Here is a 23,745-nt window from a genome sequence, read left to right on the forward strand (position 1 = left end):
TGAATGCTCTTTCATCCAGCCATTATTGTCCATTTTGTTTGTTACTTTGGCTGAAACAAACAAACGCCACATCCTGCTTGGGCGACTGTACTGCTTTTCCCCCTAAATCCTCTCTTAAAAGCTTTAATTAGTGTCTGAAAGCGAGTCTGGAATTTCTCAGGGAATTTCAGGTCAAGTATATGTAGCAATATGTTTGTAAACATATTTGTCCTCTTACACGATTCTTCACATAACTGTCTATGATGAGAACTGTGAAACCACTAGAGCTTATAGAATTGTCTTCATTGATTTGTTATAAAACCAAAATTAACTGTAAAACAACTTTAGCAAATTAGCTATTCACATTCACATGTTCTTTCACCATGGGTATGGCATAGACAGAACAGACACCATTTCTTCCCTAATTGTTATGTGTCTGTTTAATTATGTGCAATATTTACAGCTTTCCATCAGCTACACATTTCCACTGAACACTAAGCACCAATATTTATCTTCTGGCGGAATGCAAAGGCTTTTCCCCCCTCATTCCTCTTTAAGAGCTTCAGAGATGGCAGTAAACCTGAGTAAACACGTCTTAGCTTCAGTTCAGATTTATCAAGCAAACCTTTTTCATTTGTGGAGAAAAGTGTGATTCAAGTGTCTGGTCTTTTTCCCTCTTAAAGAACCAGTTGTGTTGTTGGGAATGGGATGTCCCTGTTCTGCGCTGAGAACTGGGAAACAGAGTCTGCAGATTCTTTGCTTTCACCACAAGAGGGCGCGAGAAGACAGTGGATGTCTTATAAGAGCCCAGCTTCTCGGCACATGTAATAAAACTGGCCTCTCTTTGCAATAAGGTTATTTGGAGAATCCATCTCCACGATGTGTCCTTTATCCATAACAATAACCCTGAGAAAACAAAACGGCAGTATTAGTATTGATAAAACATCACATTACAGATATTACTGACACATTTGAGCAATAATAAACATTTGTGAGGACCGCCTATATATAAATTACGGAAGCTATTATGTGAGTACAAAATGAAAAAAATAATGTGTGATGCATCCAATTCACAATGAAGGTAAGCAGCTAATACACCTTTTTAATATTTATTCCGTGCCTCTTTTTATGCCATTTCTACGCCGAGTAGGCTACGGCACCAAACGGAAATGCAAAATTACCAAAACTCACACGTCTCCCATTAAAGAGTTCACCCAAACATGAATATTCTGTCATTAATTACTCACCATCATGTCTTCCAAACCCTTATGACTTTCGTTCATCTTCGGAACACAAATGAAGATCTTTTTATCCAAGAGCTTTCTGTCCCTCCATAGACAGCTACGCAACTGACACTTTGAGCTTCAAAAAGTTCATAAAGCGGTTTGATAAAACATTTCTGAAGAGACTTGATTGCTTATGATGAACAGATTGAATTTAAGCTTTTATTAACATAAAAATTGATCAGCTAATATAAACAGAAGCTCAACTGACCATGCTTTTACACCAGAACAAACCTCATTGGTTCTTGCTGAAGCTCAAACATGCTGCGTAACACGAGAATGAACCTCATTGGTTCTGGCAGGTCAAGCGAACATCCTTGAGCTTCTGTTTACCACAACTGATGTGTGAATTGATGAATGTTTAAAAGCCTAAATTCAATCTGTTCATCATATAAAGCGATCAAGTCTCTTCAGAAAATAGAGACTAAACCATTCAATTCATATGGATTCGTTTTACAATCTCTTTATGTACTTTTTGAAGTGTCAAAGTTTCAGTTGTGCAGCTGCCAATGGAGGGACAGAAATCTCTCAGATTTCATCAAAAAGATCTTCATTTGTGTTCACGAAGATGAACGAAAGTCTTACGGGTTTGGAACGACACAAGGGTCAGTAATTAATGACAGAATTTTTAGGTGAACTACCCCTTTAAGGTGCGGTTACATTAGCAAAATGTCATGGTCGTAAAGGCCGATTGTCTATTGACAATTGCACAGCAATGTATGAAGCACAGCTCACACAAAAGTTACTTGAACACCAAGCATCATTCTGTTGGTCAACTCGGTAAATTCACGTGGCCAACTGAACCCGATGCAAAATCTGCAGGGCCTCATTTTCATGACAGGCAAATGGCTAACTTACAGTTGCATATTAAAACGGGATGTGAGAAAGTATTTTAATATTGAACATTACACAGCAGCTTTAAGCTATTTCCTGATAGACTGTGAAGATTGAGATGCAGCTGTGTGGTCTGAAAAGTTTAGGAACCACTGTTTTTGATTTTGTATCATGACATACTTTGTGTAATCCATAATGGTATTGAGGCGGTGTGCTATGGTAAGAACAGCACAATCCTCGAACTGGCTGCGAATGGTATACTGGATCAGGGTGTCTGTCTCCAGGTCCAATGCAGCTGTAGCCTCGTCCAGCACCAGAATCTTTGTTTTTCGAAGAAGAGCTCTTGCTAGACACACCAGCTGCCTCTGACCAAGACTGCAGGAAGAGAAATATACTCGCCATTGTTAATCGAAAGTCTCTTTTGCAAGCCATTGGTTATCATGGTATCAAGAAATTTCAAACCAAAAACAACATTCCCATTGTCTCAAATATGGTGGCTTTTTTTAGTCATTTAAAATGGTGAAAGAATAGCACTCTTGGATGCACATACCTGAGATTTTCACCTCCTTCTGAGCACTCATGATTGAGTTTATCAGGAAGTTCAGACACAAAGTGTTTAAGGTGCGCCAGTTCCAGGGCATTCCACACCTCCTCATCAGAATAGGCATCGAAGGGGTCCAGGTTCATACGGAGAGATCCAGAGAACAGCACTGGGTCCTGGAAAGATATTAAAATTGCAAAACAGATTTGGGAGTTCATAATAATTTGAAATACAACAAAATATTACAATTATAGAGTTATTTTGGTTCCATTAGGTAGAGTGTATACACACTTGTGGAATGATGGTGATGCGGGATCTCAGATCGTGAAGCCCGATCTCTGCAATATTGATTCCATCGATGTAGATCTTTCCTTTTGCTGCTTCCAAGATCCGGAAAATTCCAAGAGCCAAAGATGATTTTCCTGCACCAGTTCTTCCCACAATACCAATCTGAAAGGATAAAAGGAAACAAAGAGTGAGACTGTGGGGATTTTTTCAATATAACAAGGTATCATCAGGAACACTGTATTACCACAATCCCACCAAATGTTTGTCAAGTTAACTTTCAACTTTTACCATCCTAGTTAGAACATTAAAATGGTTATATTTTGGGTGGACTATTTCCTCAAGGTGTACAAGAATCTAGCCTTGTTCAGAATGAGGCAAGGTATAGCCAAAATCAAAAATAGATAGCAATAATATTTTATAGTAAATGCTGAAGTAGAATATGTATGGACCTTCTCCCGCTCCTGGATGTGAACGGAGATGCCCTTCAGGGCCAGCTCAAGGCCTTTACGGTATTGAAGACCATAATCTTGAAACTCTATGGTCCCTGTTTGAGGCCAAGCTGGTGGCAAAGAACTTCCTTCTATGCTCCAAGCTGCCTGTAAATGATGATATAGATGGTAAAGAGCTATGACTAAAAATGATGCTATTACTGACCGACAAGGAAAGAAATATGATTTTTGTTTATAACTATTAATTAGGCTCTATAGCCACACTCACCTCTTTTGGTGTGTCTGCATACTCTTTCACTCTCTCAACGGACACAATGTTGTTCTCTACATCTGTCCATGACCTTACAATCCAGCTCAGGAAACCTGTCACCTGAGAGACAGCAAAAAACATTTTAAAACAAAAGAATCACTAAAGAGGACCTGATTTGTCTGATCTTTATGTAACACAGAAGAACAACAATTAATGGCTGCATTTTATTCTCCGCATTTTAATTTGAAAATGGCTGACCACAAATGAAAGATGCACCTTTTAACGCTTGTGCAAGCGTTAAAAGCAATTCTGCAACTGAGGTTTGAGGGTTAACATTGCAAGAGCAAGTTTCCACATGCAATATCTCCAGTAGCTCTCGTAACATTTGTGTCGGATTCAGCATAGAGACATTTGAAATGATTCACACCTGAAGTGAATGAGACACAGCCAGACCGACCATCCCAGGGCTCAGGGTTCCTTTTGCCATCACAGAAAGAATAGAAGCAGCAAGAACAATGCCATTACCCAGAAACTCCAAATTCACACCCAGCCACCTGAACAAAATGACATCCCGGAATGAGGTTATATATCAGTACGATGTCAATCAATCAAAATGTATCATAGGATGCCCACCACAGGGGTTGTTGTTGAATGCAAGAAAGCTTCCCGTGTGAATTCTAGTCCAGATTGTGATATTTGATTCTGAGTGTACATGTCATTGTGATTGTAAAACTGAATGTTGAGGAGTGCCTCACCTTGTTGCTATGAAACGAGGGAAGTAAGCAGTTTGGTTAAGATCCACCTTGTGATTGGCACCCATGATGAAGCGTGACTGCTCATTGAACGCCCGGATGACACTGGCACCCTGCACAGTCTCGTTTAAGTGCGTGTAGATGGGAGAGCGACTCACTGACTCCAACCGCCGCAGCTGGCAGGAGGTGGCCACGTAGAAACTCTTCAAGGGTGAAAAGAGTGAGAGAAAGATTATAGTCAAAACCCAAGTAGGACATTAGATGGTTTAGAAGAGTTCAAGAAAATAGCATTTGCGGTTTGCAAATGAGCCTCTTTTCCTTAACCCCATAAATGCAGATTCAGGCGTACCTGTATGAAACCATAGAGGAATGCCATAGGGAGGATGATAACGGCAGCGAAAGGAGTGGCCATCAACACAATGATACAGACTTCCAAGAGTTTGAAGAAGTAACTTAGCATCATCTTTAGCCCATCTGGGACCATATTGTCGATGGCATCTATCTCTTTAGCAAAACGATTGAGGAGGTTGCCGCTGGGAGTGGACTCAAAGAACGACATTGGGGAGTGAAGTACGTTGTTCAGAAGTTCCAAGTGAAGATGACGGGATGCAATGATACACCCTAATGAGATGGCAACCGTGGTACCAAATATGGCAATTCCTAAAACACAAGAAATTATGAAAGTTTGTTTCGTTTACTTGAATCATAACTGAGGCTGGTGTAAAACACTAAGAACTAACAGATATACAAATAGCCTGTTAAGGCCTCAAGACTCTACTAACCTTGTGCAACGCCAAGAGCTCCATAGACTCCAAGTTTCAGATCTGTATTTAATTGAGTGCCGTTGATCACAGGCTGATCCGCCCACAAGCTTAACCAGTAATTATTAGACAGAGATGCTGCTTGTTGGAAGGCGTACAGGAATACAATGGAAACTATTAAAGGCAAACCAATGGTGCGAAAGTATTCAATGTACATCTCAAGTTTGACCTATAGGGACAGAGAGAAAATAGAGACAAGGTCATAATCCAAACTGATGTGGTTAATAGAAAAGGAATGTCATATTTCAAAAGAAGAAGGTTTTAACATAAGTGATCTTACTCTGCCTATCCGTGCTTTATCAACCGTAGTCAGTTTCCCCATGTCGTCTGGGATGTGGTTCTCATCAGATTCAGGTAGTGGCTCAATTGAAATGCTGTTTGTGTCCCCACTGAAAGAGATTTGAGTTTGAATCAATCAACAAACTTTATGTTTCTCATATTTAGTGAATAACTGACAAGAGTGCTGCAGATATGATGCTAAAATTTGGAAATTAGTTTGCATTTTAGCACTTCCGGTTCCAACAGTTTTTTCAAAGATATAATTTGTTTATAGCCCAGCCTTACTTCTGTTTTTACTTCTACCGATTGTATGTATGCTTCAAAGATCATAAATATTATCTTGATAAACAAAATGTACGAGAATCATAAACTTTTGTTAGTTCCAGTTATGATTTTGTGAAGAAATCTATAAGCCAATGGAAACAGTATTAGTTTCAGTTTTCTGTGTGTCATATTTATTTGCATTGAATTAGCATATTTAAAATCCCATACCCGATGAGCTGCTCTTGGGACAGATCCCTGGAAAATCGCATGTATTCAGTAACACTCAATCTTACGGATTTTCTGGAGCCTGCAAGTGGATGAGTTCAACATAAAAATTATCAGTAATTCTCAGTCTATAATGAGTTGTTTTTTTTTCACAACAATTGGATCTGACAGATCCCTGTCATCTTAGAAGATCATCTCAGACCACTATGAATTTTCATACTGGTCTTGGTTGGTTTATGATGAACAGGTATCAGTCTAGCTTATAGTACAATGCTAGTTTAAGCAGGGGAACTTTAGAAAAACCATGCTGTTCACCAGAAAAAAAAACTTTGCCAGTGAAGCTTGAACCCCTGGTTAAACTAGTTAAAAGCATGGTGGTGACACCAGCATCCATATAACATATTACCTCTCTGGGAGGCCTCCGAAAAGCACTCTTTCCTTTCAGAGCTTGCGAAGGTGTGGATGAAATCAGCAAAAGCACCATTTCGGTTCAGAAGTTCTTGATAGGAGCCTCTCTCACTGATCTCCCCGTCCACCAGAACCAGGATCAGATCCGCCTGAGGCAGGAAGCTCATTCCGTGGGTCACCAAAATCCGTGTCTTTATTGAAAATGTTGAATGTTAGAGGTTGAAAATGCTGAGGAGCAAGAAAATGACCCCGTACCCCATGCGTAAGGTAAACGTCACAGTGAAAGTCACCTTGTCTCTCAGAATGCCTTTGGGCCCAATGACTTTGTTGAAGATGTGCTGACCAACATGTGCATCCACAGCAGACAGGGGGTCATCAAGCAGATACACATCAGCTTTCCTGTGAACAGCACGTGCCAAGCTCACCCTCTGTTTCTGCCCTCCAGACAAATTTAAACCCTGGAAGGAAGTTTTAGATTTATTTCAAGATATGTATATTATATACAGATGCATGCTCAATGGTGATTGGTCTCGTGGATGCTTATTGATCCTATTGAAACAATCTAAATAATGTGACTTTTTATAAAGTGCGAGGGTCTCACCTTCTCTCCGATCTCAGTGGCGTCTCCTGCAGGCAGATTATCCAGATCTGGCAGCAGGGCACAGGCTTCCAGCACTCGCTGGTACCAGCTTTTCTTTTTTTCCCGTCCAAACAGAATGTTGTCCTGCAGACTGGCATTTTGGATCCAAGCTTGCTGGGGAACGTAGGCAATGGAGCCCTACATAAACAGAAGTGAAGAAATGCTGAACAGACAATCAACAGTAAGGATGAAATATTTAGCAATTTGATTAATGGCCATAATCATAACATGCTATTCAAAAAATGTATTTCATAAAATATATACAATGAGAGTTGTGGTTGATTAGTGCAAGTACATTGACTGAGACGGCCCCGCTTCTTTTTTCAGTCTCCCCAAGAATGGCTGAAAGCAGCGAGGATTTCCCACTGCCAACATGGCCGACAACAGCAACCAGTGAGCCACGGGGAACTTTAACGCTGATCCTGCTCACACACACACACACATACACACAGTGTAAGTGAGGGGGAAGTTGCTGAAACGCTGACACTTATTGCCTGATTGTGTATTCAGGTGCCTTGTGGAAACTTTCAGGATAATGATACCTTTTTAGACATGGAGGACCATCCTTAGACCAGCTGAAGGTTCCATTGTCAAACACTACACCATCCACATCTGACAAGCAAAGAGCAACAATGAAAGAGCAAAAGTAAATAATGTAATATCATGCCTACCCTAACATGCAATCTACGCACGCAGACTATCTGCACACATCTATGTCGCAAACACAAATTGTTCTGGAGGAAAGTGCAGATAAAATTACAGAGATTGCTTCTGGGAAACTAGTTTTCTTCTGCAGCTTGTGCAATTATAGACTCACTTTAATTACACAGTCTAATTAGCTTCATCTTCACAATAACAACTTTCAAAGGCAATCTTGAACAGATTTGATGAATGCTGCCCGCCTCCAACCCCATCAAGTTTGGATAAACTAACGTATATGGATGTATAAAAGATAACTTTAAATACAAGAAGACATGTTACATTGTAAAAAATAAAATAATAAAAAATAGTTACTAACAAGTCTAGTAACTAACAATATTTAAGTTAATAATCAATCAATAATAAAGTTAATATTGTAATATTGTTGCAGTGTTCATCTTGTCACAAGGCTAATTGTTTTTTAATGTAGGCTACTGTTGTTTTGTGCAAGGTCTATGGTAACCTAATATAAAATAAAATAAGCCATTTGCCCGAGACATAGAACATAGAACAAGCGGTTTAGCTTGATGACAAATAAAAATAAATAAACAAAAACATTTTTTTTTATAGAATAAAATGTTATGTAGTAGGCTACTCAGCATTCAAATGTAGGCAATCCAGTGAGTTTCTAGAGATCTCTAATTGTTTGTGCCAGGGAGAGGAAGTGAGACATCAGTATCACCTAACTGTGAAATTTAGAGGCTATTATCAAACTGTTGTTAATCTCGCTCTTGCTCATATTTTTACTGACAGACGGAAGTGAAGAGCAAAGGGAAAGTCTCACAGGGTACATACAACATTCGGACTGTCTTTAGCCTTACAAATCTATTGCACAATAAAGTTTGTCAACAAGTGGTCTCTCACCTGATTTAAAGGATTCTCTTGCTACATTTTCTGGTTTGATTTCATCTTGACAGAGAAATTTCCCCAGACGCTTTAGAGAGACGAGAGCCTGCAACACAAGAATAAGTTGTCCATTTAATTCAAGATCAGTAGAACCCAGAAATAAAGAAATAACAACACATACCAGCACCTTTAAATAATCAGGGCAGAATATAATGGTGTTGGAGTTGATATAATTCTCACCTGCATGGTTGTGCTCATGGCAAAAGGAAGCTGGCTTAGGGGAGTTTTCAGTATGTTGATGAGAGCCATTGATACAAAGATTTTTTGAGCATCCAGAACATTCTTATCATCAATGAGCACATAGACACCAAACATGGCAAAAGCAATCTGGCAAAGAATGGAAATTACAATCAGTCAAAACTGTAATATCACATCCTGTCTTTTAGGTAATTAGTCATTACTATAATGTCAATTTTGATTTAGGCCCTTCCCAAAAGGTTACCATCGAGTCCAAGACCATATTTTTCCTTTATTCAGATTCATGAGCTGGAGCTAGTCTGGACTATAAATAGAAAATATGGTCTTGTATTTGGACTTGAGTCCGGACTCGAGTACCACAACACTTGGTCACAGCCCTGATACATTTGTTAAGAATCTGTCTTTTCTTACCAGAAAGGACGAGGAGTTAAACGAGGCGATAGACACAGAGTATAAGATCTGTGATTTCTTCAGAGTTTTAAGCTCCTTCTCTCTGTACCCCAGGACCTGCTCCAGAAATGCCTTTTCCCAGGCGTAGAACTTCAAGATCTTGATGCCATTCAGAATCTCGTTCATTAACTTGACCCGTCCATCCATGTACTTCATTTGTATCTCCTGCGGAATGAACAGAAATCAGCCAACTGTCATCAAAACACCACAAGCTTTGCAACGACACCACTAAATAACAGAGAGGTTTTGGGCATTTTCTTTACTTGATGTCTGGCTGCCCTGCTTACAAGAAGCTGCATAGCTGGTTACCAGCCTTGTTCCTACAAGGATTCTTGACTGAACCAGAAAGACATACATAAAAAGGAGTGTTTAGCTGATGAATCGAATGGTCCACCAGTTGGACCAGCATCAAACCAATTTGTGCTGGTTTAAGCTGGTCTTTTCACGTCAGAATGATTAACATTGAAGAAGGCAATACATTTCTAACTGCATGTTAAGATATTCTAGAACACAACAGTTATGAGCTGAAAGATTGACTCAGTCAGTGGCATGCCAAATGTCTGTTTTCTGAAAAATAAAATTGAAACTTTTATTGCCATTTGCAAGCATTGTGGTTGCTTTGCTTTGGAGGAAACATGAGGAACTTCAAAGGAGCAAGAGAAGCTTGAATCCAACCCGCACACTCAAGCTGTGCTCACTTCACTATCTAAACCAGCTGTGGACCCTTCACGCTGACTTACTTTAGCACTCATCCATTCATAGCACTCCTCAACAGTCTGATGTCTCAGAAAGCATCTTATTGGGTGAAATAAATGAGGATCTTAACTCATTTTGATCTCCTTTAATGAGAATCCCATTCAGAATTAGCCATCCCTCTTTGAACTTTAAGGGTTTTGGGTGTCTTACTCGACATCTTACCCACACAGCAGTATCGTTCTTGTGATTGATGGACAAACATGAGTTGTTAAAAGCCCACCTCCTTGATTTACATACTCATGTTAAGGGGTATGTTAAACAAAATTTCATATTTTTAAATGGTTAGTTAGCTTTGAGGTATGAAACTTTTTATATGTGTAAGTAACCTCTTATATGTTTAAGTATCGAGGACATCAAGATTTAAGGAGTCTGGGCCTCAAATAGCAGGTGAGTGACAACACATGAATCCTGAGTTACAACATTACAGTACCTGGAGTTTGCTTCTCTTCCTTGCAATGAATCCGTTCAAAGGGAAGATGAAGATCACGGTGGCGATGCCCGCTAGAGCTGATGGTCCTAAAAGCTGAAATAAGACATGTCTTGTTTATTTCTCTTAGGAAGTTAAAACAACTATTCAACCAATATCTCCAAATGTTCAGACTTTACTTATATTACTAGAATGGAAATAGTTTACTGGAGTGCAATGAAAATACACAAATATGTGTGCCCTCACCTGCCAAAGAAAGAAGAGACAGAGTGTGACCTCAATGGGTGCCAGCCACACAGCATTGAAATACACCACAAAATCCATCAGCTTCTGGGTATCGGCAGAGACCAGATTGACTATCTCCCCCACTGTGCATGTTCTGCGTGCTGCGCTATTCACGACAAGAGACTGGGGATAAACAAGATGCAGCAACAAAAGCAGAGAGAAAGATTGATTAAAAACATGTAAAAAATGTATAATATATATACAAACACTATATGTACAAAAGTATTGGGACACCTGACCATTACACTATCAGGGACATTGCATTCTAAATCCAGACATTAATATGGAGTTGGTCCTCCCTTTGCAGCTATAACAGCTTGTACTCTTCTGAGAAGGCTTTCCACAAGATTTTGGAGTGTTTCTGAGAGAAGTTTTGCCCATTCGTCCAGTAGAGCATTTGTGAAGTCAGGAATTTATGTTGGACGTGAAGGCCTGGCTTGCAGACATCCCAAAGGTGTTCATGAGGTTGAGGTCAGGGCTCTGTGCAGGCCAGTCAAGTTCTTCCACACCAAACTCATTCAACCATGTCATTATGGGCCTTGCCTTGTGCACTTTGGCACAGTCATGTTGGAGTAGAAAAGGGCCTTCCCCAAACTGTTCCCACAAAGTTGAAGCAGCATTGTCCAAAATGTCTTGGTATGCTGAAGAAGATTAAAGGAGAACTCCGGTCAATTTTAACATTGAGCTCATTTTTTTGTAAATTTGGAGTGCTGTCAGTACAGAGAACAATGACAAAAATCGGTGTTGCCTACACCGTGTTATCCTCTTTTTAAAATTTGCACCCTGTTGACTTCAATGGGGCAAGTTTTAAACCTGCTTTTAGCCTCTTAACATTGTCGAGTTCACGCGCGTGATCATAGGTAACTAAACCTATGCGCGTGAACTCGACAATCGACTACTGTGGACTTCGACCGAAAACAGGAAGTAAATACAGGTATGTGCGCTGGCTGAATTAACATCACTTTTATTCATATCTTTCACATCTACCGCAGTCAGATTCACCCGTGATCACTCTGAAGGAATCACTCACATGGCTGTGCACTTGTAATGACACATCAAGGATGTTAAGAGGCTAAAAGCAGGTTTAAAACTTGCCCCATCGAAGTCAACAGGGTGCAAATTTTTAAAAGAGGATAACACAGTGTAGGCAACACCGTCGTTGTTCTCTGTACTGACAGCACTCCAAATTTACAAAAAAATTAGCTCAATGTTAAAATTGACCGGAGTTCTCCTTTAAGGTTTCCCACCACTTAAAAAAAGCCCCATACCATTATTCCTCCTCCACCAAAAGTCAGACAGGTAACGTTCTCCTGGCATTCGCCAAACCCAGACTCACCCAACAGAGAAGCGTAAATCATCACTCAGAACACGTTTCCTCTGCTCTTGAGTCCTCTTTACACAACTCCACCGACGCTTAACATTATACTTGGTGATGTGAGGCATGCAGCTGCTCGGCCATGGAAACCCATTGCTCCCACCGCACCGTTTTTGTGCTGATATTAATGCCAGTGGAAGTTTGGAACTCTTTAGCTATGGAATCAGCAGAGCGTTGGTGACTTTTATGCACCATGTGCCTCAGCACTCGATGACCCCACTCTGTGACTTTACGTGGTATTCCAGTTTGGGGCTGAGTTGCTGTTGTTCCTAAATGCTTCCACTTTCCAATAATAGCATGGCTAGGTGCTTGATTTTATACACATGTGGCAATGGGTCTGATTGAAACAACCAAATTAAAAAGAGGTGTGTCCCAATACTTTTCCATATAGTGTATATAATATTACACTATATATATATATATCTGTACTGCTCTTGAAACGTTCTGCAAATACTCCCATTACCAAATATTATTGAACCATATGTTCTGACAAGGTTTTTGTGTTGGTGAAATGGCCTACCTTTCTGTAGACCAGACCCATGACAGCTGTTTTAACCCTCATCCCCACAGTAAAGCAGGTGTATGTGTACTGGTGGTTGAAGACAGACTGCAGGCAGGACAGGAGGAACACAAGAGAGGCATAGAAATAGCCCTTCCACAGCGGAGCATCCTCATCCTTCATAAAGCCTAACAACAGACTTTGAAAAAAAGAGAAAAAGGGGTCAATAAAGGCACTATAGAGTACAAAGAAATTTGCAGATTTTTGATGTAACTAAGCATTTGGCTAGATTCCTCTGTAACAGACCACATCCAACCATTGTGGTTTGGCTCAAGGTTTACAGTAGCGAGTAAAGCCGCAGCTTTCTTTGAAAATGAAGAATGGTAGATTTGTTGAGATTAACAAGACGTAGCATGTTCAACTGGAAAAATGTTTTTCTGAATCCTAACCAAATGCTAAAATCCATGTTGCTTACTCTGAGGGCAGAAGACCTTGAATGTTTCCATAGTTCCCACCAAAGTCCACCTTTTTTGACACAAGATCCCAGTACAATATATCTACTTGCTACAGTTTGCTCTGTAGCAGGGAGATCTTGCTACAGATCTCCGTGCTACAGTTTGCTGGTAGCTGACTAAACCTCCCATTTAACTGGCAGCTTTCCTGTAGTAACCACAACCCCGACAGTGTTCCTCTACCCTCCCCGAAGCTAACACGTCTAGGGCGGACGGAGTGCTGTGGTCATCTCTCGCTCTCAAGCTTTCAGACTTGAAGCCATAATTGCTTCTCTGTGGGCATAAACAGCATGATCTCTGTCTGGCTTGTATGGCGTCTCTGACTCAAGCACCTGCCGCACACTGCCACTTCCTGTTTTCATCCCAAGATATTGTGAACCGTAAGATGTCTCTTCTAAAAATATTTTGATAACCTAGCGAGCTGTCTTTAAAAGCACAGAGAGGCCATCTGTGTTTATTTAAAGGCAGAACTTTTCTTAAACACAACTCAAAGCCCAAAGTTTGAGAACTTAAACTAAGAATGAGGCCAAGAATCAGCTTTGACTTTCTCACCTTAGAACCTGTGGAACTGAAAACATGAAGGCATCATGGACCATGAGGCACAGCGTCCCGGTTAGGAAGTAGGGTCCGAAGCTACGCGCAAGTGTCCGTAACAGACAGAATCCCGAACTCTGCTCTTTTTGAATCTTCCTGAGGAGTTGGGCCTGGTCTGGTAGTCGAGATCCCAAGGCAACACTGGTGCTTAGGTGGTTCTCCTGCCTGTAGATGGAGAAGAGGCAAACGGACATGTGCGTAAGGAATTGGTGCTGAAGCCTAAATGCAGTTGTTAAGCTTGTTTAATCCCTCTTTGTAAGTTCTAATTGAAAACAGAATGACATTAAAACATCCTGCGGCACAATGCAAGTTTCCACAAATTGTAAAACGCATGAGAACCCTGACATGTGAGGCCTTAAAAGTGGATTTCAGAGGACTTGAAAACACTGTATGTTCAAAGCAGAAAAGTGTTAACAAGCAAACCAATTGACACAATCCTCCTGTTTCGACTGTGTATGCACCAGGGCTCTTTTTGTCTTTTTGTGGGCATCTTTCAGATGGAAATGTGATCGCACTGATCAAAGCAGCATGAGGATCCATAGCAACATAAACAAACAACTTAAATGTACACGTGCCTCAAAATTTTGTGTGTGAAAAAAACATGTCTGATGTTTTAAATGGAACTCACTGCTGTAATTTGGTACGCTCCGCTGTCCATTCTTCTTCCAGGTCGGATATAATCCTTTCTGATGTATCTTCTTCCCTCAGACTCCACAGATCTTCTGCTTGCAGAGGAGAACGGTATCCTTTAAAAACCAACCTGGAAGCACACACAATACAAACCGAATGCATTTCTTTCACAGGACCAAGAAGAATTTAAAAGAGTATTTTCACTAATTAGTAATGGTGTTTAAATCATTTAATTCCATACCCGCTAAACCACCAGAAGAGGATCTTTGACAAGAACGATGCATCTTGAACAGGACATGCATTCTGAGAAAACGACAAGAACAAGTTGGTTACAAATACACTATATGGCCAAAAAGTACAGCATGTGGATATGTTTAAATTAATAAAAGTAAAAGGTTTTTGGTTTAACAAACAGTAGGCCAAATAGAAATACCATTGGTTCCCATGATCATTTGGCTATAATTTATTGGATGGTATATATCGTCCCAATTTACTAATTACTATTTTTACTAATCATATGTTAATTAACAGGTTTGGGCCAAGCCAAAAATTTCAATTATAACAAGGCTTGTCAAAACAGTTCTAACATTATACACATAAATAACCAGATGTGAGGCAGTCAGTTTTAGAAAGAAGAGTTTCACAGTTTTGCTTTCTTGGATGGAGAACGCAGTGGCTAGAAATCATATTTGGCAACAGTGAACTGAGAGTAAACAGAGAAACAGTGTGAAAGCATCTGTGAGTAAGAGTGGTAGACCTCTTTCTCTCTGTGTGTGTGTGTATGCCTTATGTGCCACAGTAACACACTTCCACCCACTGCTGACCTCAGTGCTGCCCCTTTGCCCACACAGCCAACCACCCAAACACTCACTCTCTCCCGCCTCCTCACCGGAGGTCTCACTCTTCAGGATGCAGTGAATAACCCTACACAGGAAGTGAATGAGCCAGGAGGGGATCAAGGGGTGTGGCACGACGTCTGTGGCTACAACCTCATCACAAACACTCTAATTCCTCTCTGAGCTTGTTTCCTTGTTTTTCTCTGGAGGAGAACAGTCAGATGGACCACTATCTCACAAGATGTTAGGAGATTACGTTCTGTGTTGCTCTGCTCAGCGCTATGTGTGTAATTTGCATACATAACAACCAAACAGTGGGCAGAATGAGTCAAGAATTTAGTTTAAAAAAGGATATATCATTATCCGGGAAGGAGGACCACAGAGTGTCCGTGTAGATGAGTCAAGCTCTTTTATCCAATCATGAGTTCAGCTAATATCTAAGTGCAACATTTTTGCGGGAGACAGTAGTTGGATATGCTACAACCATTACCATAATTCACTTCAAAATGGGGGGGGGGGGTTGGGTTCTATATTACTTAAAGACAGAAGTAAACACCACAGGATTGTTTGTGATGGATTATTTTAGTTGATGAAGAGTTCGTACCTTGAGGGCGGCTTTGCCTGAGGGTGCTCGGTCTGCAAAACAACTAAGGAAGAGCTGCGCCAACTGCAGGGAGAAGTAAGAGAAAAAGGCCAAATACCGCACAATATCCGGAGAGAGACCCTGAAAAGCAGAGACAACAGAAACAGCGGATCATATCCAGATTAAAGAAAGAGAGAGAGAGAGAGCACAGGCAGACTTTCCCATTTAAATGAGTACCACAACCAGGGATTTCCCGTAATGCTACCGTGATGTTATTCCAGTCCTGATCCACAGACTTCCCAACATGCTGTTTACATGCTGAACATTCTGTTCATATGGAACTCTCTGGAACACAACTTGTTGTTGAATTTCCAAGGGTTAGTTCACCCAAAAATGTCTGTAATTATTTTTGGGGGGTTTTGTGCACAAAAAGTATTCTCGTCGCTTGATAAACTTAAGGTTGAACCACTGTAGTCATAGACTATTTTAATGATGATGAAATTACATAGAAGCCTATGAAGGAGTGAGCCAGCTCTCAGATTTCATCAAAAATGTCTTAATTTGTGTTTCGAAGATGAACGAAAGTCTTACGGGGTTGGAACAACAAGAGGGTGAGTAATTACTGACAGAATTTTCATTTTTGGGTGGACTAACCCTTTAATGAACCTTGACGTGCTTGTTTTCTGAGGACAATCTGGTCAATCAAAATGTCACGCGAGAACTCCCTGACTGGACATAGAAGAGCTAGTTGGTGGAGAAAGCAGGAGACATGTTGTTTACTGAGTGATGTTATGTCCCAAACTAAGGATTAATGTAAAAAATATGATCTGCTGTTTATTCTAAAGGAAATCATGCAGTGCAGTGCCCCTTCTTACTTCGCCTAATGTCAGAAGACATGGGTGTGCACGAGCATTAACAACATAGTAAAGCTTATTTTGAACAGTTAAGGGAAATCATGGTGAAAACCAAACTCTTTAATGGCCTGCTTTATATAAATGAATTACGTATGAAAAGAGCCATAAAAGGCCTCGAGTCACGCTACAATCTGGAAACTCATAGATTGCTGCTGTTCAAACCTCCGGCCACTATTTGCTGGTGAGGAGCCAACAGTATCTATATTTACAAACTTTACACATGTGCTGTTCATATGCTGCTCATGCATTTCTAAATCTATAGTAGATACTAAGTTTATCTTGCTGGTGTCCTGGATTTGGCGTCTTGGCTACACTATTGGAGCACAAGCCATGTTGAGACAAATCTGTAGTAAACATCCGTTTGGCCATGGAGTCCCTTGCTAAAATAGAGGCGTTATTCTTTACTACACCACAAAATAAAAAACAAGGCCAGAGTGGTTTCAGTGGTCAAAATGTAGGTCAGTCAAAATTTCATCCCACTCTTATCCAAGGATAAAGTCAGCATAACAGGGAGAAATATCTGTCTCTATGTTTCGACTGCGTTTTGCACAATATGGGTCAGAACTGCCTAGTCTCGTTTCTAAAATGTTAAACCTTCTTTTGTGCAAGGTTGTTTTCTTGTGTTATTGTGTGTGGCAAAATGAAATTGATTAAAAAACGTATATTTAAAGCACTTCTTATTAAGATATACCCTGTATTTAAGACATTTTCAAAGATAGCGAAAGCAAAAAAAGAAAAAACATTGGCTGAATTTATTTGTTTAGCTCGACAAAATAATTAGCTTAACCCAAGTGAGTTGTTCACCTAATTTACACTGAGACTAAGGTAATTAATTTTCCAAAAATGGTTTTAATTTTGTCTTATTGAAAAAAGAAAAACACTTATACTGTACTTCCAAGGTTCATTAGGAGCACAAGTCAGATTTAAACACTTTCTGACATATGTTTCAAACTAACACCTGTACTTGGACTTCACCTGAACTCATAATATGAATGTGACAAACCAAGTCCAAACATGGCGAAAATCAACAAGTGCCAAAAGTAGAAACTGCTGGAATGCTGAGCTGCCGTGTGTTTGTGTGAGTGTGCCGCAATGTATTTGCTTGTGCATGTGTGGATATGTATCTGTGACCATGTTTGCATATGTGCACCTGTGTTTCATCCATATGTTAATACACCCATATGTGGCTGTATGTGTAGGCTTAGTCCAAGGTGTTGCGAATGTACCGTGAAACTGAAATTCTCTGTGTCAGTTGTCATTTTTCTCACCTGCTCTACAGCCAGCTGGACCTTTGCATGAAGTGGAATAAGGGAACAGACCACGCCCAACAGCCAAAAGAAGAACAGGAAGGCAGAGGAACGGCATCCCCGCACTCTCTCCCAATGAATCACGCACACGGCTAACACCTGTCAAACACACAGCTGTAAATGACATTGTTCTCATCTGCTAAAATTACAGTTCATACAAAACAAGTAATAACAAATGACTTTAAAAAGGAGCCTAATTACAGATAGCCCTCCCTCTGCTGAATGATGCAAGTTTACTTTAAAGGCAATGTATGTAATTTTTTGTAAAAAAAAATTCAAAATACTTTCTCCTATCCCAGCCTGAGCCATTCGTAGGATACAGCTCTAGAAAGTGTAAACACTGTGGTTCTCTTTGAATGGCCAATGGTGTGAGTTTGGGGACAGGACTGTCTGTTTGGCCGTCCAATGGAAAACGGGGAAAGTGTTCAGGGAAACTTCATTACTTCATCCTTTTTGAAATTACACATTCCACCGTTACGCTAACTCATTGTGAAGGGCTTTAAATAGATTTAATTACATTTAATAGATTTAAATTACAACTATCGAGGCCATGGCCTTTAGAGAGAAGGAAGATCAGTAAGCAAATAACTTTGATAATGTCAAAACATGACCGACCCAACCGAGAAAAAAAAGCTATGAAAAAACATTGTAGCATGCAGGTTAATTCAGTCAGTTAGCAACTTTGGCATCAAAGTATATGGATAAAACACGGAGCATTTGAGAACTGAATTTAAGTTGATATGATCCAAATTAGAGAATGGCCTGACTGCAGTGACAGGAATAGATAAGATCAGAGAAAATAGTAGATGAAATTTGTTAGGGAAACTTTACTTGCAAAATTGTACTATGTTTTCTTGAAGACCTGAAGACTAATCCATCATTAAATTTACTTTGTTTTTGTTTCAGTTGTTTTGTTGAGGTTATATTGGATTTTTTCCCGTCTACCACCACAGCTGTCTCTTCTAATAAAACAACAAAGCGTATAAAGTGTGGCCTCTGTTGAACCCACATCTTTCTTAATTACTGTGTCTTTTCTTCATCCAAAAAATTGACGTTCTGCATGTCTCAAAAGCAGACTGTCAACCAGTGGCTCTTGCTGATCCCAAGCTTGATGTGATGTTCATTTGTTGCAGTATCTCCTAGGTAGCGCAACACATAATTTGATTACATAAAAAGCAGCCTCCTGGTACGGTACAAATTAAGGATCAGGACTGGATCCAAAGACGCCTCCTCAAAACCAAACCAAAGCCATATAACCTCAGAGAAATGGGGTGAAGCCTTTAAAAGGAACTCTTAATCATGTCCTAATGAAAGACGCCCGCGGAGGTTTGTTGCGCTACCTGGAAACAGAACATGTAAACCACATGTAACATCTGCATTGTTGATGTTGACTTCACGTCTCACGAGAATAAGTCCTCTGGACAGTGGGAGGAAGCCAAAGCTAGCAATTATACTGGAGAGTTAAGAGCGATAGAAGACAGAGACAGATCTGCTTCCTGCAGCTTAAATGAGAGCACACAGTGAAACCGGCAGCAGCTTATGGTTGGTAGAAAATGTACCAAGCATAACAGCAGACTTCAGCTCCAGACAACAATATTTACCAAAAGTTCAATATTGAGGGGGACCAGATTAAGGAGACATTTCAGGTATCTGAATCTGGTGGACTGGTGGCATACAGTCCCAGCAAAGTCTGATGTATCTTCCTCGAACTACTACTCATAACTAACCTGAAGATGGAGAATTGCGCAGTGCCAGTTACGTTTGCCATAGATTTGTGCAAGTTTATGGTGTTCCTTTAGTGAAACAGGTGCTACAACAATCCAGACGGTGTTGTAAATAAATTGCAATTGGTGGGGTGCTCTTAGTAAATTCCCTCTCTAGGTTCAATAGAATTGTGGTGGTTGTTTCTTTCTAAACTGTTCATTACATGAGCCCAAATATTAACCAAGAAAACCCACAGGTTGAGCAAAGCAATGAAGCAATATTTCCAGAATTTGAAAGCAATATTTATGCACCTTCATAATAGATCTCTTAAATTGTTATTGAGTATTTCTACCTACACTCCATCACCTGCCCAAGTTATGACACTGCTTTATTTCACTTTTTGACCAATTAAGATCACAATCTGTTTAAGGACACGATGACACTGTTTAACTCTTTAAGTGTTTTTACGTTGACACTAGCCAGTGTTGACTTAGGTGTCTGAAAAGACCACAGATGGGTCATGAGTCTGGTCTGGAACCCAGAAAGCGATGATGAGATTGTGTTCATTAGGCCATGTGTAGGTGTGCCCCTAACCTAGTTTACCTCAGAATGTCACAGTCTATTAGATGAAAACAGATCCTGCCGTGTTAGGGGTTAGGAGCTATTTTACAGACATAAGCAGGTGTGTTGTGAAATGAATGTAGGTGTGGAATGAATAAAGCTTAAATCTTTAATATATATTTCCATATGTGGGCTGATGCATCCATCTTTAAGACATATGCTTATGTTTTGGATACTGGTTCCTAATTTGGGATGCTGGTGTTCTGAACTAGCTTATCACAAACAAAACTAAAGATCCACACACTGCTGCAAAATTCCCAAATTTCCACTTGATGAAGATCCTCTGAATCAAAACACTGTTGAAAAAATGGAAATTCTACAACAGTGAGTTGATCTACCTCTTTAATTTGTTGAGATGTTTGACAGTTTGTCTAATGTCAGACATACATACATTCTCTTCTTATTTCTTAACTAGCTTCACCAGCAAGACTTCTTTGGTCAACCAACTTTAAAAGAAAAACAAAGCCAACTGGCTTCACTAGCTAAAACTTTACATTAGCATATAATAATGTTAGCCAGTCTAGCCCAGAATGGAAATTCATTTTGGTCTAAACTGGCGAAATGTTTTAAAAAATCCAAAAAATGAAATTGTCTATTCTCAGAAGTGTTGTTATGTATGAAGCACAGCTCAGACAGAAGTCGCTTTCAAAGCAGCTTTCTTTTGCACAACACAGTGAATTCAGGCGAGCGACTTGAACCTGTTGCAAAGTCTGCACATGGAAATCTTTCAGCCTAATTCCTGATTCTCTGGAATCCTATCAATCCTGATTGGAATTCCTGGATTCCTATTGAAATGACTGGATTTCGCCATTGGAAATTTGCTGAACAATGGTAAATGAGGCCACACCTCAAGCCTGGGCACCAATCTTTACCATGTTTAAGCTTAAACGTAGCAAGCTAAGTAACAAAACCCTGATTTATGCCTGTACTGCTACGTTTTTCTCATAAAATTTGGAACTTAGAGGTTACATTACCACGGTCAGGCTTCGTATGATAGGACTGAGCAAGAAGACAAGGTGTTGCTGGATTTCCTGTCTTCGTTCCAACAGGATGTAGAAGAATTCCACAAAACCAAAGGATGCCAAGAAAAACCCCAACAACTGTAAAAGAGCAAAGAGGAATACAGTTCATATCAGAGTGAGAACTGAGTCACTCTCCCGGAATCTCCGGTGGTCAATGACTGTAGAGAAGAGGTGCGATTTACATTATAATAAGACTGGATTGGAATCTGTGTGGCTCTGAACAAACGGAGAAACAACTGTATTTCAAACAAAAGAGTTTTAGAGCGGAAGAGTGAAAAGTGACATCACAGCTCACTAGAGTGCTAACCGCACTCACACCACAAACTGAGGTTACACACACCACACTCTCTTTTACTGTCTTCCTCGGCCACTAAAGCGTGAACTCGACCCCTCAGTCTACCCAGACCACCACGTTCACTTTGTTTTAACATTCTGGTTTGAATTTTATAGACCACAAATCTGGTACTTTTGAGACCCGGACAGGCTTGTATAACATTAACAGTTCTTAGCGGTCTGTCTCACCAGCTTGGCATTGCAGAGTGAAGAGAGGGGCAGCCGACCTCGGCCGTGGCAGTACAGATGAAGGCAGTAGAATGGAGAGAGGACCCACAGGTAGATGCATGGAGCCCACACCAGGACTGTGTTCTGGAAGCAATTGCTCAGTTCAGGGTTATGCGTGTACCATGTCTGGTTCCAGTCCTGGAGATAAAGAACAGGATGTGCTTAACTTTTCAACAAGTTATATGGTAATTGACAGTCTTCATTCTTTCATTGGATCAATATTGTCTTGATCCAAACCCTCTCCACAGAGAAATATGATCTGAATGTTCCAGAACATCTAAAATTAGGTTATAATTTTGAACATCTTGTGCTTTGTTTACCATGTTGGTAAATCTTTCTTATTTTGTATTGCTTATCGTGGCCAAGCTCATCACTGACTTTCTCCTTTCTCTTTATATTAATGGGTTAGAGACAGCTGAGATTGCATTAATTAAACTTGAGATTGGACTAAATCAATGTAACTGAAGGAACAGATCTGCCAGATATTCTGACAACTGAAGAAGTTTGTGAAATCAGTGTATTAAATTGTACATTTATTTGCTAGCTTGTTTAAATGTAAAATAAATCATATTCTAAAGATTGACCACAATGCATCATCTGAACCTAATTCAACACATTTAATAAATAATAATAAGCAAATAATCAAAAAGTCATACAAAAAAAACCCAGATATATTCTGGTTTTCTGGTTCTTGGCAACATCCAATGTTTCCAGAAAACTTTCAATATAATATCATACATATAAAATAACAACTCTTTACAGGTATATATGTGACATAAACAAAACATAAATCAACCATATATGTATATTTATATTCTTGAGTAATATTCAAGATTTAAGGTCTGACATTAGAGGTTTGCTCACCCATAGTGGGTCAAGTCCACTTAGACTGCAAAAGGTATCCATTCACTCGTCTGGTCCTGAGGATGTACCTATCCCTGTTGTGTATCCTGGTTCTTTAGACTGTTCTGTCACTCTGTGCTGTGCCTGAGTCAAACTCTCCCTCCGTCCTGGGATCTCACACACTCCCTTATTCACTTTTGTCACTCCTTGTTTCTGTCTGGAAGTGTCTGCTTTTTGACCACCAGTCTAACAGCCGCTTAGGTGGGTGGTTATATTCACTCTCTCCTCCCAGCAGTCTTCTTTAAACTCTCTGTCTCTCCCTCCTTCTCTATTTATCTTACTCTTTCCCCGACTCCCACGTCTTTAGGTTCTTTATCAAAACAGTAATGTGGTTTTGCAAAACTCTAAGACACCACCCGAAAAACATAGACTCAACCCTTAACATACAGTACTCCTCTCCCCCTTTGCATCATATAAAACACTATCACTCTCACTTTCCCCCAAGCAGTCACCTCCACTTCGGTCCAAATGCAGAAAGTGCTGCTAGTAGCACTGAAGTGCTATTTGTTCGTCTTTATAGAAGTGCTATTTTTCACTTTTCCTGCATGTACCTGAGAAACACTTAGTATGATCACACACACAACCAAGCACCACACTCCACCTTGAGGTATGCATTTTTGTCCAATGTGAGATACTGTACACTTATTACACACACTCAGTCCAACCTGGAGTTCAGTACCTTGCCTTATATCTAGAGGAGTTTGATTCCACAATCTTTCAGTTGCCATTTCATACCATAGGCTAGTGGTCAACTTCATGACAGCAAAATAAATAAGCTTCACATGTCACTTTCTAGAAGCTAGACATGCAGTCACATGCCTTCATCTATGAAAACTATTAACAAAACTATGACCAAGACTACATTAAATACAACTTTACTTGAATATTAAGATATTTTAAGCACATTTATTTTCACTTTTGTACAATAAACAATTGTGGAAGCTGTCACC

The 23,745-nt window shown here is 40.0% G+C and overlaps 1 protein-coding gene across 1 annotated transcript; it reads right to left on the bottom strand.

Annotated features, from left to right (window-relative positions):
- Positions 1-26: 26 nt before the first annotated feature.
- On the bottom strand, positions 27-22,876 carry abcc6a (ATP-binding cassette, sub-family C (CFTR/MRP), member 6a). The gene is made up of 31 exons (XM_081381506.1): positions 22,757-22,876; positions 21,854-22,030; positions 21,284-21,409; positions 17,946-18,083; positions 15,785-15,904; positions 14,586-14,647; positions 14,343-14,474; positions 13,673-13,879; positions 12,630-12,807; positions 10,696-10,857; positions 10,453-10,545; positions 9,228-9,431; positions 8,799-8,945; positions 8,577-8,664; positions 7,556-7,625; positions 7,309-7,435; positions 6,975-7,151; positions 6,664-6,831; positions 6,372-6,564; positions 5,969-6,047; positions 5,478-5,586; positions 5,159-5,366; positions 4,726-5,036; positions 4,380-4,579; positions 4,052-4,178; positions 3,643-3,744; positions 3,375-3,521; positions 2,929-3,087; positions 2,647-2,813; positions 2,277-2,471; positions 27-885 (listed from the first exon to the last, which is right to left on the bottom strand). Exons 1-31 carry the CDS (start codon positions 22,796-22,798, stop codon positions 777-779), a joined length of 4,524 nt encoding a protein of 1,507 aa, XP_081237632.1. The 5' UTR covers positions 22,799-22,876; the 3' UTR covers positions 27-776.
- Positions 22,877-23,745: the final 869 nt, after the last annotated feature.

The sequence above is a fragment of the Scardinius erythrophthalmus genome, assembly GCF_964197995.2.
Source record: "Scardinius erythrophthalmus genome assembly, chromosome: 12".
In the NCBI taxonomy this organism is placed as follows: domain Eukaryota; kingdom Metazoa; phylum Chordata; class Actinopteri; order Cypriniformes; family Leuciscidae; genus Scardinius; species Scardinius erythrophthalmus.